General features: G+C 54.2%; 1 protein-coding gene across 9 annotated transcripts in view; it reads right to left on the reverse strand.

Annotated features, from left to right (window-relative positions):
- PFKFB3 (6-phosphofructo-2-kinase/fructose-2,6-biphosphatase 3) overlaps positions 1 to 17,909 on the reverse strand; it is an 83,886-nt gene that overhangs the window by 14,523 nt on the left and 51,454 nt on the right. For 5 of the 9 annotated variants that reach the window (XM_030836899.2, XM_060293347.1, XM_060293346.1 and 2 more), the window contains exons 1-6: positions 10,905 to 11,128; positions 3,854 to 3,979; positions 2,787 to 2,883; positions 2,122 to 2,188; positions 1,583 to 1,657; positions 1,142 to 1,198 (exon numbers count right to left, since the gene is read on the reverse strand). In XM_030836899.2, coding sequence (XP_030692759.1) covers positions 1,142 to 1,198; positions 1,583 to 1,657; positions 2,122 to 2,188; positions 2,787 to 2,883; positions 3,854 to 3,979; positions 10,905 to 10,980 — 498 coding nt within the window. In that variant the 5' untranslated portion in view covers positions 10,981 to 11,128. Of the gene's footprint in view, positions 1 to 1,141; positions 1,199 to 1,582; positions 1,658 to 2,121; positions 2,189 to 2,786; positions 2,884 to 3,853; positions 3,980 to 10,539; positions 10,651 to 10,904; positions 11,129 to 17,909 lie in introns of those variants that run through there. The other 4 variants (XM_060293349.1, XM_060293351.2, XM_060293352.1 and 1 more) reach the window with 3 other exon arrangements.

Here is a 17,909-nt window from a genome sequence, read left to right on the forward strand (position 1 = left end):
CTGAACACAGAGAGGGTCGGGGCAAACAGATCCACGGATTCACAGAGGATGAGACAGAGTTTCTGGCCAAAGCGAGTGTAGACGGCTCACTGGGGAAAAACGATTCTGCAGCTGCACTCTGCTTCCCTACCAAGTGGAAATGGTAGAACCAAACCAAAGAAATACAGCAAAACCCTTTGTTTAGAGCATGGAAACTTCCGTTTCCTCCTACTCTGAGCCTCTTCCTTTGGGGCCACTGAAACCAATCTGGACTGATTTTCTACCATTTCAATAGCTCTTCCTGAAATATGAACTCATTTCTGAGAAATGCGTGTAAATATTCCCACTGCCTTGGAGAAAAGGCCCAACACCAAAAGCTAACTAACTCCCAGCATCCCTTTAAAGGATGTGCACTTGTATGCGGCCAAACTCTAGCGCTCCCTGCAGAAGTGTCGGACCAGCTTTTCTTTACAGGTAACGTCTTACTCTGATGTATTTAAGCTGGAGAAGAAATTATCTACGATATAAGAAAGGGAACTGCGGTGAAGTCTTCATAGTAACCGTTTCCGTTTATGAGCTATTGCTATCAAATAAAATTTAAGAATTAATCAAATTAAACTGCCAATTACCCTCAATTTACCCAGGCAACTTCCCCTTGGTACAGGGAGAGGAGCAGGAAGATGGTTTAACCACCCACATTCTTCCCAAATTTGGGAATTCTGCCTTCTGTCCGCTGAGTCCTACGTGCTTTTGTCAATGCACAACCATTCTTACCTACCAGGGGCCTTTAGAGCAAAAGAGACCAGCCTGCTACCTCCCCTCCCGTCCAGAGGGGTGAGGTGCTCTTTGCCCTAAGCAGTCCCATCACCCCCCAACTGCCAGGCTCCTGCCACCAACAGAAACTGTTCGAGGTTCCCCAATTTCTCTCTTATGTCCCACAAAGACAGCTTTCTGCCAACCATCTGAAAGGACCTTGATGAAGCCAGTCCAAGTCACAGAATGTGCTTTTAAGTTAAATACCGCTCTGTACTTCTGACCCCCCGATCCCTCCTCAGACAAAATCAACAACCAGCTGGGAGAGCCAGCTCCTTCTCAGGGTGGCTTCTCTGGGCCGACCCAGTCCCTCACTTTTCTCAGATTAGCACACTACAAAGGGTCTTACCATGATGTTGGAGGCCACAACTGTAGGATCATCACACACAGACTCAATGAAAAACACCTGGGACGAAGCAAGACAGAAACGCTAAGAAACAACAAATGTGGTAACACAAAGGGCCAACTTTGGTATCACTGTGATGTCACTACCACACTGGAGCAGAAAGGACCCCACTCATAAATCCCCAAATACAGAAAAAGGAACCAGCCACTCAGTCCTGAGTCCTCTGCACCCGCCCCCAATAGAGGGATGCTCCCCCTCCCTAGTCGCTGTAACCCCCAAGAGCCCCCACCAGTCAGGCCCAATCTGTAGGCAGCAAAACCCAGGCAGCGGGAGGGGAAGGCCCGAGCATGGAGCACAGGTGCTCCAGACACAGGAACCAGCCAATCCCTGTGGGGCTTCCCTTGCTCCTGCGCGCTCCGAGGCGAGACGAGAAATCAGGCTCACCTTGAAATCATTTTCTTTGGCAAAATGAAGGATCATGTGTCTCCTCTCTCTAGTAGTATTGGTGGCGTCGAAAACCTGGCAGGGAGAAAGAAGGGCAGTGAACAGAGCCCAGTTTGAGTTGAACAGTGTTTACCAAACCACCAGAGGTCAGGCCTGGTACTTCCTGGGGCTCCAGGAGAGACCTCACCCTCCCAGGCCCCCCACTGCCTCCTCCTGCACTCAAGGATGGAAGGGGAGGGATGGGAATAGAACTTAAAGCAAAGGAACGACAGCCATACGCAGGGGAGGGAGCACAAGGAAGGGACGCTAGCTCCCTCGGCTGCAGCCACCCCAGGTCCAGCTGCCTGTGCCCCCGAGTCCGCCGGACGATCACCTTCCCCCCCGAGTCCCTGTGCTGTCCTTGCCCCCTGCTTCCCTCACAGCTCAGGCCAGACACCTGTCCCAACTGGAGGTGTCCCCACGCAGCTCTGACTACATTCCCTCCCTCCCAGGGCACCATCCCGCTGGGATCGGAGACAGGGCTTATACTCCAGGCTTACTGCAATTTGGCCCCCTTCCTTCGTCAGGTAACTTTTGACATCTCTCAAGGCAGCCAGCGCACACTGCCTGCAACACACAGAAAGAGCATGGGCGCATCAGAGCCGGGCCGTCGCAGGAGGACGCGCAGGCACCCCCAATTCACCCCAACGAGGGGGGTGACCTGTGATTCTACGGCTAAACTGCTCAGGCAGGCAGGACCGTCAGGCCCGAGGCCCCCGATGGGAGGCCCGAGGCCCCCGATGGGAGCCCCGCACACACGGCTGCGGCACTTGGGACTCGGCCTCGTGCCGGCTGCACACTGAAATTCCCCTGGGAGCTTTCAAAACATGGATGCCCAGGTCCTGCCCACAAATGCCCACTGTACCCATCTGGGCAGGGCTGTGCCCAGCTCCCAAGTGATTCTAAAGTGCAGCTGTCACACTTCAGTTCCCTGGTCACTTTGAGCTGAAAAGAAAATCCTTTTCCCACGTAAACAGATGATTTTCCAGGAAAATGATTTAGTTCATTCCTAATGAGATGTTGTTGTCGGACAGCGGGATCAGTGAGGCTCAGAGGCCGAGAGGCTCTCGCTGATACACGAGGAGGGGGACCAGCTGCCTCTCTCTCCCCAACCTGGTGCTACAGAGCGCCCGGCCCCCTCCGCCCACCGCAGCCCGGGCCTCACTTGCGGACTTTCATGGCCTCCTCATTGTCAGGGCGGAAGAAGTTGTAGGAGCTGTACTGCTTCACGGCCTCCCGGCGGTACTCGCCCACGTTGAACACTGGACGGAAAAGAAAGGTCCCTTAGCTGACCACGCTGGCCACCAGAAGGGCCTCCCACGGTCAGGATCGCTCTTTCCAGAAAAGAAAAGCAAGCCGGCACATGACTTGAATAAGATCCCGATAAGACCCAGAAACCAGACAGTGGGCTCTGCGTCCTGTGCCAGTATCGCTTGGCCTGCAAGGCTGCCCAGCTCCCCCAAACCCAGGACCTTGTTTCTCCAGGGTTGCCTCCCATGGCCCAGCCTGCAGGCCGGCCTCTCCAGGCCGGGGCTGAAGCCTGAGCCTGAGAGCAGGTGGCAGCCACAGGTCTAGTGAAGATCGGGGCCGTGATGTTCGCCAACGCACTGGGGGTGGAGAGAGTGAGGGCTCATACGCGTGGCCGGGGTCACAGCAGCCATTCTGCAGATCAGCAGCCCGCGCCCAGGGTGGGCAGTGGGCGCTGAGCCAGTGCTTAGTGTAGGAAGCACTGCGCTGGGCAGCAAATGTGAAAAATCAGTCCCCGTGCTCAACACCCCCCGTGGAGGTGGGAAGACCGGCAAAGATTCGCAAAAATATAATCAATAGTACACAGCACTTTATGACGGTCAGTGGAGGAGTGTCACAACTAAGGGCGTGGGGAACTTAAAGGAAAAGATCCACACAGACTGCGGTGGTCAGAGAAGGCTTCTTGGAGGAGGTGAGGGCTGAGCTGGGCAGGATGCAGGGCAGTGGGAACCAGACAGCAGCCGGTGAAAAGAGACCCTCCCCCTCCCATACACAGCGGAGTGTGCATACAGCGTGGAGGGCGGCACAGCCGGAAAGGAAAGTGTGTCCCTCGACTACAGGGACAGCACCCTGTCAGATGGCCCTGCAAAGAGAGTCCCAGCAGCTGGAGAGGGAAAGGCCATTCTTCTTTTTGGGGGGGGCGGGTCATGGCAAGCAGGAGGGTGCCCTCAGCCTGACAGCCCCGGCCTGGGGGCGCAGGCTCACCTTTCGTGGGGACGCCAATCCAGTTGAGGTAGCGGGTCAGCTTCTTGGAGATGTACGTCTTCCCCCGGGCTGGGAGGCCCACCATGACGATCACCGTTGGGGAGTTGGTGAGCTTTGGCCCACAGGCTGGGGAGAGCAACACAGAAAGGGCCATGAATAAAGCAGCCAGCGGGGCCCACAACAGGCTTTAAAGAATTCCACGAGGGACTTCCCTGGCAGTCCAGCAGTTAAGACTCCGTGCTCCCAACGCAGGGGGCATGGGTTCGATCCCTGGTCAGGGAGCTAAGATCCTGCAAGCCTCACGGTGCAGCAAAAAAAAAGAAAAGAAAAGAAAGAATTCCACGGAAACACAGCTTTCATTCCCACCTCAAAGCCCCTACATTTTACAATCCAGCGGGACTGGGCCCCTGGGGGCCAGAGCCCTTGGTCACACAGCTCCCTCTTGCTTTGAGGTCCACACGGCAGGGACCCCAAATTCCCAGCCTGACACCTGAGGGCCCAAAACCCAACCAGGAACAAATTACTAACCCCAGAGCAGAAAGCACCCCTGGGGGTGTAAGGCTCACCAGTGATGATGAGGTTATCAGTAGGAGAGGTTGTTTCTGATGCAACATAACATGTAAATCGAGGCGGCAAGTAGGAGCCCTGGGGGGTGGGGCCCCAGCGGTGGCCAAATTACAGACAGAAGCCTATTGTCAATGTCCGCACCGCCATGCACGAAGTCTGCACGGCCTTCCTAAAATAAGTAATTTTTAAAAGGCAATTTTCACAAGTAAGAGTTTATCAAATGCAAGTAGGTCAGGGACCCGGAGGCTGACTCCCACAAATTTATCTGTCCCTGAGACTCTCCTGCCCCTTCCTGCTCCCCGCTTCCACCAGGTCACATGGGCCCCGGCAGGGGCCCCGGAAACCCAGAGCGTCTTGCCTGACTTTGCTGAAAGTCAAAGGGGATTTACAAAATCCCCTCCTGACTTTGCTGCTGAACCACTGTCCCACGTTCCTCAGAATCTCAACAAAACAGCAGGGAGAAAGCTTTTCACTGGGTTTGAAGAAAGCAGCCCAAAGAACTCTGTTCTGGACATTTCAGGTGCACTGTTTCCTCGGCTGGCGTCTTGCCCCTGAGATGCTCCGGCATCCTGGTGACGAGAGTGTTCTCGAGCCTGGGGCTGCCCATGGGAGCCAGAGACCAGCCGCCTGCCCGCTCCCTGACCCGCAGATGGGAGGCAGGGAGGGCCGCCAGGCCACTGACAGCACAGGCTTGAGGAGATGCCTCCTCTTAAGCTGGACACCCCGACACAGCCCCATGATGCTGGGCCTGGGGGGCCAAACTGAGGTCACGTGTCCAAACACCGGCCGTGCTGTTGCAGGGTCTGCTCCTGGACCTGCAGGCTGGGGCCACAGAGGCAGCCAGCACCGCACGCAGGGGCTGTGTCTCCTTTCATGTTTCTAGACCATCGGTGACCTTCTCCACACAGAGCGAGGAGGAGAAGGAAAAAGGCCATCGGGAGGCCAGGAGACACGAGGGAGCCACAGAACCTCCTGGCTGGGATTCCCCAGCAGCCATCGGCCGGGAACAAACAGGTTCCTAGAAGACAGAGGCCATTTCCCTGCCCTGCGTGAGCACACGAGTGGGGCAAAGACGCGCCGGTCGGCCATGTGTCACTCCGGCAACTGCAGGTGACACATGAGAAAGTGAAAGTGTCCTCGCCTGTGCCTGGAAACGATACTCATTCTGCTCACCCTTCCCCCAAGCCACCGGTTTTCCCCTGGTCTTATCTGATGTCCCCACATGCCACTGCTCTCAAGAGCATCGCACACAGAGACAGACGTGCGCACGTGCACGCGCGCACACACACACACACTCTCAGCTGTGCACATGCATGGAATACTTTTGTTGGATGCATGCCAAGGAAACAGAGACAGAGGCTGACTGATTTATCAAATCGGGGATTACTTCTATATCCACTAATCGTATGCACAAAGCTCTGGCAGTAGACACTTGGGGAGGAAAAAAAAAAAACCCCATAAAGACACGGCAGAGTAGATATCTGAAGCCAAAAATTCAAGCTGGATCTCAAACCCAAACAAACCATCCCTCCTTTGTCTGGCGAAGCAGAAATGATTCCTCTCTTCCTTTGGCTTCTTGCGTGAGATTCAGAGAGCTGCCAGAGGGATGGCCAAAGGTGCCTACAGCTGCCCCTCCGCCCAGGGGTCCCCAAGACAGAAGGGAAACCACAAAACCTTGTGGCTAAACCTTCGGGTTTTACTCTTCTTCATCCCTGCCCCCTCTTTTTTTTAAACTCACCACACATCTCAAAGTGCTTCCACGGTCCTATAATCACCTGCCTCTGCTTCAGTTCCCCTCTGACTCTCAGTTTCTTCTTCTCTGCAGACCTTTTTAACCCTCCCACCTCTCATACCTTCCTCCCTGGAGCTCTGCCTTTTCGTCTTCCTCCCCAACAGCACAGGGATTTTCACAAGATTTTCCAAAAAGTACTTGTGTGCAAGGGGATACACAGAGGTTAGTGGGGTAAAGAAGCAATCGTCTGAAGCCCCTGGACAGAGGCTGCATTCGCAGGTTCCAATTCCAGCCCTGCTCCCTGACTGAGCTGCTAACCTCTCCGATCTATGTAACCCACTGCCTCAAGCAGGCAGGACAGCTGTCCCGGCCCGCGGCATGGACACCACAACGCAGGCTCAGAAAATAAAAGAAACCAATGGAAGACACTTTGCCGCTGCTCCCATACCTCCTGCAAGCTTTCTTCTACTCAGAGGCGCTCCTAAATGTTAACCTCAAAAAGATGCCACATCACTTGTGCTCTTTCCCTACGAGTCGGTAAGTCATGTTTCAGTGCCGAGTTTCAGGGGAACTAATGGAAGACTGACGGCCAAGCTGTAGCTGTAGACAGGGCCAGTGCTCAGGATAGCCCCATGGAAGTTCCACGGCCGGGTGTCTACAGTAACCATGGCAACCTGCTCCCCTGCCGCTGCCCGGCAAGGGCTGTGACCCTGCGGTGATGCCACTGCCCAAGAAGGGCTCTCTGGGGAGTGGGTCCATGTGACTGGCCCTGGACTGTGCTCCGCCGGACACAAACCCTCTCCTGAGATCACACCAGCCCAGAGAGTCTGCTTGGTCTGTGTTAAGAATACACATCTAGAGACTTCCCTGGCGGTCCAGTTGTGGAGACTTCGCCTTCTGATGTAGGGCCTGTGGGTTTGATCCCTGGTCAGGAAGCTAAGATCCCACATGCCTCGTGGCCAAAAAACCAAAACATAAATCAGAAGCAATGTTGCAACAAATTCAATAAAGACTTTAAAAACGGTCCACATCAAAAAAAAAAAATCTTAAAAAAAACAAAACAAAACATCTAAGTGAGCTTGCCCCAGGCAGGTGGGCTGAGGCTCTGCGGGGTAGAGAGACCCCAGCTCAGCAAAATCTCTTTTCAAAGCTCTTCTGGATTGTGTGGTGGACGCCAAACTCATTCATTGCTTTGCACGCACATTTTAACTCGCGCCTAACCTTTGTGCAGCAAACGGCCCTCCCGACCCGACATGCTCTCCGGCAGACAGCGAGGGATGGGCATTTTAGTGAATCAGTTGACAACACAAGAGCGTGGTGGCTGAGAGGGTCTAGAGCCAAGCAGAGTTCAAAGCCGGGCTCTGACACTTCCTCGGGCCGTGGACAAGTTACTTGATCTCTCAGGGTCTCGGTTTTCCCTTTCTGTGAAATGCAGGGATGCTTCAGAAAGGTTCTCAGGAGGATTAATCACAAGATAATATGTGTAAGATACTTGCTACGTTGGCCTCCGTCAGCCATTAAGGCTTCATCATCCCAGACACGAGGGAACTAGGACCCACAAGTGAAGGAGGTCCCCCTGCACAGGCAGTGAGGGACAGACCTGGAGCTCACCTCCGTCTTTCTCACCCGCAATCCTTCAGTCCCTCCTTCCTCAATCAGTGGTTCTCAACCAGTGGCTGAACCTAAGAAGCTTTTTAAAACCAGGATGCCCGGGCCCCACCTGCAGCAATTCTCACGTGGTGTGGGGTACCAGCATGGATTTTTCCCCCAAAGTCTCCCCTAAATGATTTTAATGTGAAGTCAGGGCCAAGAATCACCTCTATAAATTATAGTGGCCACCCAAGGATAAGGTCAGGATTTCTCTGGAAGGTTTCCTTCCCTTCCTTCCCTCTTTAGGTTGGAAAACCATCAGTGGAGCTAAGCCCCTGCTGAGATGAAACCTTCTCTCAGCAGACAGTACACAACCTACTTTACAGAGATGAGGAAACTGGATTCCGAGTGGGGAAACGATAAGTAAGTCCAGACCTGTACACAGAACTCTCAGCTTTCTGTGATGACAAACAGAAAGGATCGCCAGCTCTCGCCAGTCGAGGATTTACTTCTTTGTACACTTAGCTGATTCACCAAGTCAGTAAGTCTCCCTGAGTTATGGTCTGCGCTTGAAGGAAGCTGCAGGTTTTGTAAGAAGCCCTTACCACCATGAAGGTGTAGCAACGGGGCCCCTCACCGATGTGTTTCAGAGGTGGAAATACCACCAAACGAATCAATCTGGGGCTTTGTACTGTGCTTGTTTGACTGCTCTTTATACATCAGCAGTAGTGTTTCCGCTGCCCTCTTGTAGTTTTCACATCTCAGAGGAGGCTGCCGTACACCCCCAACTAGGACAGCACTTAGAAAGACGGGAACAGGTTCAGAAGGGAGAAAATCTACCCAGGGTTCCGAATGCCACGAAAGGAGGGGGCAGGGGCAGGGAATCTGGAAAGACGCCAAGAAGGGATACCCTCTCTTCGCTATTGGATGAGAGACAAATGTGACTATATAAACGGTGACAGACACTGCTACTTAAAATAATGACACGTAAGCAGTAAATATCCAGGGTACAGATATTTTCATAAGAAAAAAACATAACCCCACAGCCACAGGCAGGGATTCCAGGAGTGGGCGGGGACAGGAGACTTAATCCATCAGCTTTAGCAAGCCCCCCCCACCCCCCACCTCAAGCCGTGAATTGTTCCGACAGGGATTTTCAGGCAAATCTCTCATCTGCGTGTGAGACGTGCAGACTGATAGATTCTAATGGATGCGTCTGTGAAGCCTGGAGGAAAAGCATGGCTGCATACTTGTGTCTCTCACAATCACGCGGCTGAGCGGACGCCAGCCAATCTCAGCACCCCGGCCCCGGCTGGACCTCCCAGCTCTCACCCCACCGTGAACCCCAGGGAACGACTACATGTGCGTGCGCATTTGTATGCGCACACATACAGGCGTTTACAGAACCAGCCCGTATTTGTATGACCCATTACAGTTCACCGAGCACTCCATCAATATCTTTTATTCAAAAGTCAAAAAGGCTGGGGCTGTTTCTGCATCTCGCCATCTCCCTCAGGATTTCAGGTGGGGCATTCCTCACTACCAGTAGGTTTTACAGAAATACAACCAGACCGTGGTCAGCCTGTTCAGCGAGCTATGTAAGAGCATACCTGAAAGGCTGGTGGAACAAGACACCTGCAAGGCCCCCAGCCCTCGGCTACCTTGTAAAGAAGCCCAGCTGTCCTTCAGGCTTCTGTAGCCCGCTGGACCAGAGGGGTCAAGCTGGTGGAGGAGCACCCCCCCCGCCCCCAGTGTGGGGAGCACCTGGCCAGGTCCCCATCAACAGGATGACCTAGGAGCACCCCAGGGCCAGCTCTCCCAACCTCCTGGGGCAGGTCCGGAGTTGGTGGGGGGCGGGGGGGGGTGATTCATACCTGGGCAAAGCCTGGGGAGAGGAGCTGTCATCGTGGCCTTGGTGACCATCCCCTGAGAAACGTGGCAGCAGAGAAGGTCAGCAGGCCACCTAGTGCCCAGGCTCTGTGGATGCCTAAAAACCACCTGGAGGGTTTGCACTTGGAAGCCCACGTTTACCTCTCAGGCAACCTGACCTGACCTGGAGCAAAACACGGCTATCTCAGCCTGGCCACCTGACAGGCTCCTGGGCGGGTTCCCTGGAGGAGGAGTGTCGCCTTCAAACCACCCGCACCACCCTTTTAAGAGGTGCTCTCTCCCTGGCTGGGGACGGAGCCCAAGGTAAACCTTCCCAAAGCATTTATGGGCCACGACGGACAGGGCGAGGAGGTGAACTGCCAGCAAATTCCGAGCTCAGTGAGTGTGTGTACACGCGCGCGCACGTGGGAAACGTTGCCAACTGTGCAGTCACCCATCCGCAGACACCCCCCCCCCAAAACCTGCACAAAGACTTGGTTCCAGACAACTCTCTTGTAGACCCCAGCACAGGAGCTAGAGGTGGGAGCGCGGAAAGGAAGAGAGGAGGGAGGTAGACAGCAGTAAAGAGAGAGAAGACAGGTAAAAACCAGAACTAGAGAGAGAAGATTAGAAATTCATAGAAAGAAGGAGAGAAATACAGGAGATATATAAAGAGAGAGAAACATATAGAAAGATGGAGTGAGAGGGAGTGGAAATACAGAGGTTGAGAGAGAAATATATAGGAGGAAAAGGCGAGATGGAAAGAGGTAAAAAGGAAGGAGGGAAGGAGGGGGAGAGAGAGGAGGGGAGGTAGCGACGGACAGAGAAAGGGGGCTGAGACCCGCGGAGGCGCGGCGGGCGCCCAGGAGCGGGGCCCGGGCCGGGGGACACGCAGACGTCCCTTCCCACGCCTCCCCGAAGCGGAGACCTTCTGCCGCGCTCCGCGCTTCCCGTCCCGTGCGCTCGCTGTTTCCGGGTCCCTCTGCGCTCCCGGCGCGAGCGGAGTGGAGCTCCGCGGAGACCGCGGGCCGGGCCACAGCGCCCCCGACGCCGGCCAGGGTAGGCGCAGCGCCCGCGCCGTCCCCGCCTCGCGCCGAGGCCGGCGGGGAGGAGCTGGGGGCGCCTGGGCCGGGCCTCGGGGACGGCGTGGAGGGCGGCGCCCGGCCCGCCCGAGCGCGCCGGAGGAGGGGAGCCGGCACAAAAGCGCCCGGCCGGCGCCCGCCACACAATGGCCTCGCTGTCCACACGGCGCGCCCTCCCCGGCAGCCCGGCCCCGCGCACGTCTGCACTCACATCTGGGCAACGAGGGGCGGTGGTCGACCGGGATCCAGATCTTCTGCACCCGGCTCTGAGTCAGCTCCAGGGGCATCTTCTCAGCCGAGACTCGGCGGCCCTCCGCCCCTTCTGAAGAATTCAGACTTGGGGAGGAGAGCGGTCTGGCGACCCCCGAAACAAAGAGGGGAGGGGGTGCGTGCGTGAGAGCGCGGCTTTTTGGAAACGTGCTTTGTGCTAAATCACGGACGCTCGCCCGAGGCGTGAGGCTCCCAGAGAGGAGCGGGAGGGCTGGGGCTGCACCCTTAGCTCCCGCAGGGATGGACTCTTCCGCTCGGGAAGCCCCGGGATGCTCGGAGCGCCGTGACAGCCGCGGTCCCTGTGCGCTGGCTCGAGTGCGCCGCGGTCCACATCAACTCGCCTCCTCTCTGGCTCTGCTGGGATGCCCAGCGCTCCTCCCGGGCTTTTAAGAATCCGGGCCGGCAGAGACGCACACGTCAGCCCCGGGGCGGGGACGCATTCCTCGTGTTCCATCCCCCTTTCACGTGGAAGGAGGGTGGCCCAGCCAGGAGACAGCCTGCTGGCGCCCCCTGCAGGCCGGCGACACCGGCGCGCCCGGCCACTGAGGTCCCCCGGATAACGCCCTAAACCAGCCCTGGCTGAAAGTGCTACTCCGTGAGCCTCCTTCTATCAATCCCCTAAAAGCGACCTGCGCAGCCTCCCAGAATAATCAACTCAACTGCGCTGGAAGGAAAGAAACAGCACCGTCCACTGTGGTCCACAAAGCCCCTCTGCCGAATCACCTGGCATGCTTAATGCATACTGCGGACTCGGTCTCTCTGGGAATGGGACCCCCATACTCTGCATTTTTAGCACGCGCTCCGGGTCAGGCACAGTCAAGGTGAAGACGAGGGTTTCGGGTTAAAGGTTGCAGAGAGGTTAGAGGGGACGGGGGCGGGGGTGGGGGGTGTTGTCTCTGCTACCCTAGAGGGAAGCCAGAGGGAGGATGCTGAGAGCGCCTGTGGGTCACTCCTTGCCGGAGCTGCTCCCTAATAATACCTGTGAGTCACCCACCACAGGCCCCGCCACCCACGGGGAGAGGGCTTCCCTGGTCTTTCGTCCTCACCACGCCCAATTTCCTGAATTCCTTAGAAACCCCAACTAGTGCTGAACATTGCTCCCCCGACACCCAGCCCCCAAGACCTGGAACCCCGGGTCCCGGAATGTCGGGCACGAGGAGGGGGTGGGAGAGACCCGGAGGCTGGACCAAAATGGAACGTGGCATCTTGGTTTTCACGGTCACCGTTTACAATATTTTCGATATACCTTCATCTCTCCGAGTAAAAAAAATAGATCCTATTCCGACCTGCAATTCATTACTTGGCTGCAAGCCCCGGAATAACTATTGGGAGGCGTCACCATGATTGTGCAAACCCCTAAAATTCGTGCCATTTAACCGGCGCAGCCCTACTGCATCTCTTCCTCGCCAGTTTTTGGTGTATGTGTCCCTTCTGCATCCCCGGTCCCCGCAGCTTTGCATCAGCAGGCGACATGTGGCAGTCGTGTAGTCAGGTCGGTGGCCGCCCCGTGAAGATCTGGGCTGCTTTGAGCGGGAGCTGCCGCCCGCACAGGGCATGGCATGTATGTGACTTTGGAACGCGATGCCTCGGTGCGCAGCGCAGCCCTGCCCTGCAGAGGTGTATCCCTCACGCTGGGCTGCGCCGTGATTGGAAGGAGGCGGCGCTCGCTGAAACCCACACCGCCGCGGAACAGTCTGCGCAGAGGCTGCCACACGTCGCTCACGTACCGCATGGCTCGGCTGGGACGGCGCCCGCTCCCTGGCGGCCGTCAAGCTGCTCCCGCCTGCCCCGCCCCCCCGGGCCTCCCCCTTCCCCTCACCCCAGCCTGCCCAGAGGCGGGGAGCGCCCAGCGTCGCCCATCGGGCGGGTGCCCCAAAACACCCCCCAGCCGGACCTCCACCCCAGGCACACCCCCCGTCCAGGCATCCCCCTCCCAGCCCGCCCAGGGTCGCGGAGCGTCCAGTGTTGCCCACCCGGCGGTACCCCCGACCCCTCCCCACGCCCCGACGCCCACTCTAGGCACCCTACTAGCCCGGGAATCCCCCACTTTCCCCGCATCCCAGCCCAGGGACGAGCGTCGCCTACCGAAAGGGTGCCCTTGACCTCCTCCTCCCCCCGCCCCCACCCTGGGTATCCCCCCACTCCCACCCCCACCTCCCTCTCCTGAGTCCCTGCGCTCCTCCCTCCCACAGCTTTGCTGACAGTCTGGTTTCGGCGTTTGGGCAGCTGTTCAGAAACCCGAGTGCACTCACTGCATTTGGACTTGTTTTTCTGTACCGGGAGCAAATGCCAGAGATGACACCCTATAGCGCCCCAGAGAGAGTCCCACTCCACTCCTGAAATAAGAATGGTCTGATCCAAAGAGGAAAATAGCAGCGAGGGAGCGCTGGCGCCCGCGCCGGAAAGTCGCCGCCTCCAGATCGCTGGGGCCGGGGTGGGGACGGCTGCAGCCCTACAGGCTTGCACACTTGTCTCTCCCGGAGGACCCAGTGTACCTGGTGTACCCGCGTGCCTGTACTTGCCCACCGATTTCTTTGCACACGCTGAAGGGCAAGGCAGGGGATGGGGGTCCAAACTTGAAAACAACTGTGGGTCTCAGTTCAGCGGAGAGCGGCCGCACCAGTGAAGACACATCTTTAATCTCGTCATCCGGATGACGTGTCCGACCAGGGTCCAGCTCTGAGGGCACGAGGCGGTTGACATTCCTCGGAGCTTCTATCTAAGTATTCACACTCCACACCCAGACCTGGTGCCTTCCCGGCCCGGGTGTCGGTAACGCCTAGAGCCTCAGGCGTTCTGGCTACAGAGCAGAGCTTCTCTCCCTCATCACCTCCTACACCTAATGGGGGCCAGCAAATGGAAGTTTCAAGTAATCCCCCTCCCACTTCTGATATCTAAGTGCAAACAAACTGGGAATGAGTGGGGGACTCGGACAAATGTACACTTTAAAATAAAGGGGGGGGCAGCTAGAACTGGTGTGGCCCTTGCAATCCTCAAGTGCTATACATTAGCGTAGCATCCTTCTGGAAGCTGACGCTGATTGACTGCAATGCCGTTTACAAACAACCCAACTGCATCTGAACTCCAAGAACGTACTGGTTCAGTGTTTACTGTTTCAGACGTCCACCTCTTTCCCTAGTTCTGCCAAAGACCGCATCTGTATCTAACTATCCAGGGCTTTGACCAACCCCCACCCCCCACCCCCAAGCAGACGATCAGAACGCCGTCCTTCAGGAAAGGCAGCAGAGAATGTAAAAATTCCTCGAATACGATGATGCTTTTGCAGATAGGACAGCTCCAAGTACTGGGGCAGGTGGTGGGGGAGCCTATGACCCGTGGTCCTAGGCATTCTTAAGGCTAGAAGGAATTTTCCAGATAATCCAGTCATCCTTTTAAATGAGTAAAGGGAAGTTTAGCGATTAGAGGCGTTAGAACTAGGCCAAAGGTCAAGGAACACAGCCAGTTAGGACCCTCTACTTGACACAGTGGGCAGATGGCCCCCAAGGGACTTGTGATGACTACAGCCTGACCCGGGGGTGCTGAGTGGAGTCCTGATGAGGGGCAGAGCACACTGTCACTCAGACCATCTCACCCAGAACAGCTGAGCGGTCCGGCAGGAGAGAGCAGAGAAAGCCCTTCCTGCACAGTAGTGCCTCTTGCGGTGCTTATTTATAGCGAATTCCTTAACTAGCTCCAGACTCAGAAAGGATGATGGGGGTGGGTTTTCTCCATGACCTCTCTCTTCTCAGTTCCCTCTGCCGGCCAAAGGCGTCTAACCCTCACCCCTGCTCCCCCATGCTGCTGTGAATTCAGCCAAAAGCAACCCCATTTCCACGATCAGAAGCCAGGGAGCCAGACTGAAACACTGAAACCATGCTGGAACCCACCTCCTTCCGTCCAGTGAGAGGAGGCAGAACAAGCCATGGCAGGCGTGAGCAATCAGAAGTTGCTAATTAGACACAGAGTGTCATCATTTGCTCCTGCAAACAAGCCTGTGTCTGAGAGAGTGAAGAGAGACGCCAAATAAAAGACTGAAATAAGCCCTTACCTCATCGCCCATCCAAAGACAGGGGAGAGGGCAACATTTTTTTTTTTTTTTTCTAAATAAAATGTAACTCATGTGAATGGGAACACAGGCACGGACGTCCACACAATGCCACAACGGCAGGTTGAAAACCCAGTTCCAAACTTGCACACAGAGGTTTATAGCAGCTTTATTCATAATCACCAAAACGTGGAAGCAGCCAAGATGTCTATCAGCAGGTGAAACGAAAAATAACCTGTGGTACCTCCAGACAATGGGATATTATTCAGTGCCCGAAAGAAATGAGCTGCCAGCCACGGTAAAGACATGGAAGAGCGGTCAGTACCTATTCCTAAGTGGAAGAAGCCAATCTGAAACGGGTACACGCTGTATGATTCCAACTCTATGACATTCTGAAAAGGTACAACTACAGTAAAAAGATGAATGGTTGCCAGGGGTTGGGGGGAAAGAGGGATGAATAGGAGGATTTTTAGGGCAGTGAATCTGCTCTGTATGATCTTACAATGATGGATACATGTCTTTATACATTTGTCCAAACCCATTAAATATACAACACCAAGAGTGAACCCACGGTAAACTATGGACTTTGGGTGACAATGATGTGTCCGTGTAGGTTCACCCTTAGTAAAAATGTACCATCTGGTGAGTGACGTTGATAACCGGGGAGGCTGTGCATGAGTAGGGGCAGGGGGTACATGGGAAATCTCTATATTTTCCTCTCAATTTTGCTGTGAACCTAAAACTGTCCTAAAAAATAAAGTCTATTTTTAAAAAATCATTCCTCTTCTACAAATGTCATGTACACTTTTCTCCAAATGAGGGGACTTACCCATCTCGTTACGAGAGTATCAGGACAGTTAAACGTGGCCACGACCTGGCTCTGGGTGAATCGTCACAACTGAAGTCCTACTGAACCAGCAAGTTTCCTTTCCTTCTGCCCAGTCCGCGGTCCTCCACTTCCTGCAGGCCTTTCCTCTTCTGAGTGTACGCCCCTGACCTTGGGACCGACCACGCTATTAAAACTGCCCCTGGGTGTTTCACACCTAGCATCACACCAGGCTCCTGCTTTGACAGCATTTTACACTCCCTGTCAACCTCCTCACCCTATATGAAGACATATGTTATTTGTGTTTAAAAGTATTACTTTATGACTTCAGAATCTGTGTGCTTTTAAAAACTCAGATATTCTGCAGCCTAGTTAACAGTCTTGTACCAACGTCAATTTCCTGGTTTTGCTATTTTACTACAGTCATATAAGATGTCACCATTAAAGGAAGCTGGGTGAAGGGTTCATGGGACTCCATGTACTATTTTGTAACTTCTTGTATTTCAAAATTTCAAAAAGTTTTTTTAAAACTCCCCAAATATTAAATCGGTGATAGCTCAGTTTGCTCAAATTCCAGAGAAAAAAAAGAAGCAAAGCATAGATGGTATAGATCCAGGCATTGAGGGAGAAGGGAACTGACGGAAAGGTAGCCAAGAACTCTGTAGTGATTTGCACGTGTTCCTAACACCTTTGCTTCTTGCAAATGACACAAATATACAAACAGGATTTGCACAAATCCTGCACCTGTGGAAACATGGAATCAAGTTTAACCTGTGTTTTACTTGGGGTGGGGGGACGACTCGATTTCTGGGCTTTGCACAGATCGTCGGGAGAATATCGGTGGGTTTGTAGTCTTTGTTGTCACCAACTTGCAGGCACAACACAAAATAAAGAGAAGACACATGCAGACTTCAGCTGAGGACTCCAGACGGCTATGCTGAGCCTGTCTTTCCCGGAGGGAAGGGGAGCCACAGAGATGAGCAGCCCACTGTCCATCTTCTGGCACATTTAATAGATGCTCACAAGCAGTAGCTGCATGTCAGACACTACACAGAACAGGCTGCACCGGAACCACAGCAATCTCGGGTCCAGCCAGGAAGAGCAGGTGATCGAAGAGCTGTCATCAAAGTGTTCCGGGCTCCATCTCACTCCGAGTATGACAAAGAGAGATCTCCCACGCCCAAGAGCTTGCAATTGAAGACCAGAGGGGGAAATGTACACGAATTAGAATACAAGTAGGGAACGAAGAGAGAGGTGTTGGGTAAGGTTATGCCCAATGCAGGCTCGGGGTAAAGTCCAGGTTGAGAGAATAAGGAAAGTTTGCGTGTAATTGGGGCAGATCCGCGGGGAATTTCATATCCATTTCATTGTCCTTCAGTGTTTCTCTGCTAAGCCCAAGAGCAAACATGGAACTAAAAGTCAGTATCTCTCATTTCTTCCCACATTAAACAAGTATTCACCGAAAGCAACTGTCCAGGGGTCTCCAGAGTCAAGTGAGATGTGGTCCTTGTCAGAATTATGGATTCATTCTTGAATTTCACAGTGTCCCTAACACACAAACACACACAGACACACACGCGCGCGTGCGCCCCTACCTTTTTCCCTTGGAGTTAATGAAACTGAGGCTCAGAGATATTACATTACTTCCCTGTGATCACACAGCTAATAAGCAAAGGAATAAAAAACAAGACCTCCGGCTAGGCTGGTACTCTTTCAAGTGTCACGCAATTAAATTACTTTCCAACTAGAACATTCAGTCTTCTTCTCAATAACAAAGTCAACAATAATACTTTGGATCCGAGTGGTTTCTATGACAATGTCTAAATTACTTAGTATTTGGATATAATGAGGAAATAAGAATCGTCTTAAGAAACGATTATGAAGATTAATAACTAAAAACTTGCAAATGAACCTACAATGTAAAGTGCTACTTAGCATATGAAGACAGAGAGACAGCCTCCCAAAGAGTCCCAGCCCTCATACTGGGACAGCCTCCCCTACTGATGCAGAAAAAGCTCATGGTCGACACCACGGCTGAGCCAATTTAAAAAGAAATTACTATTTTATGAAATAAA

This window comes from Globicephala melas, chromosome 2 (genome assembly GCF_963455315.2).
Source record: "Globicephala melas chromosome 2, mGloMel1.2, whole genome shotgun sequence".
Classification (NCBI taxonomy): Eukaryota; Metazoa; Chordata; class Mammalia; order Artiodactyla; family Delphinidae; genus Globicephala; species Globicephala melas.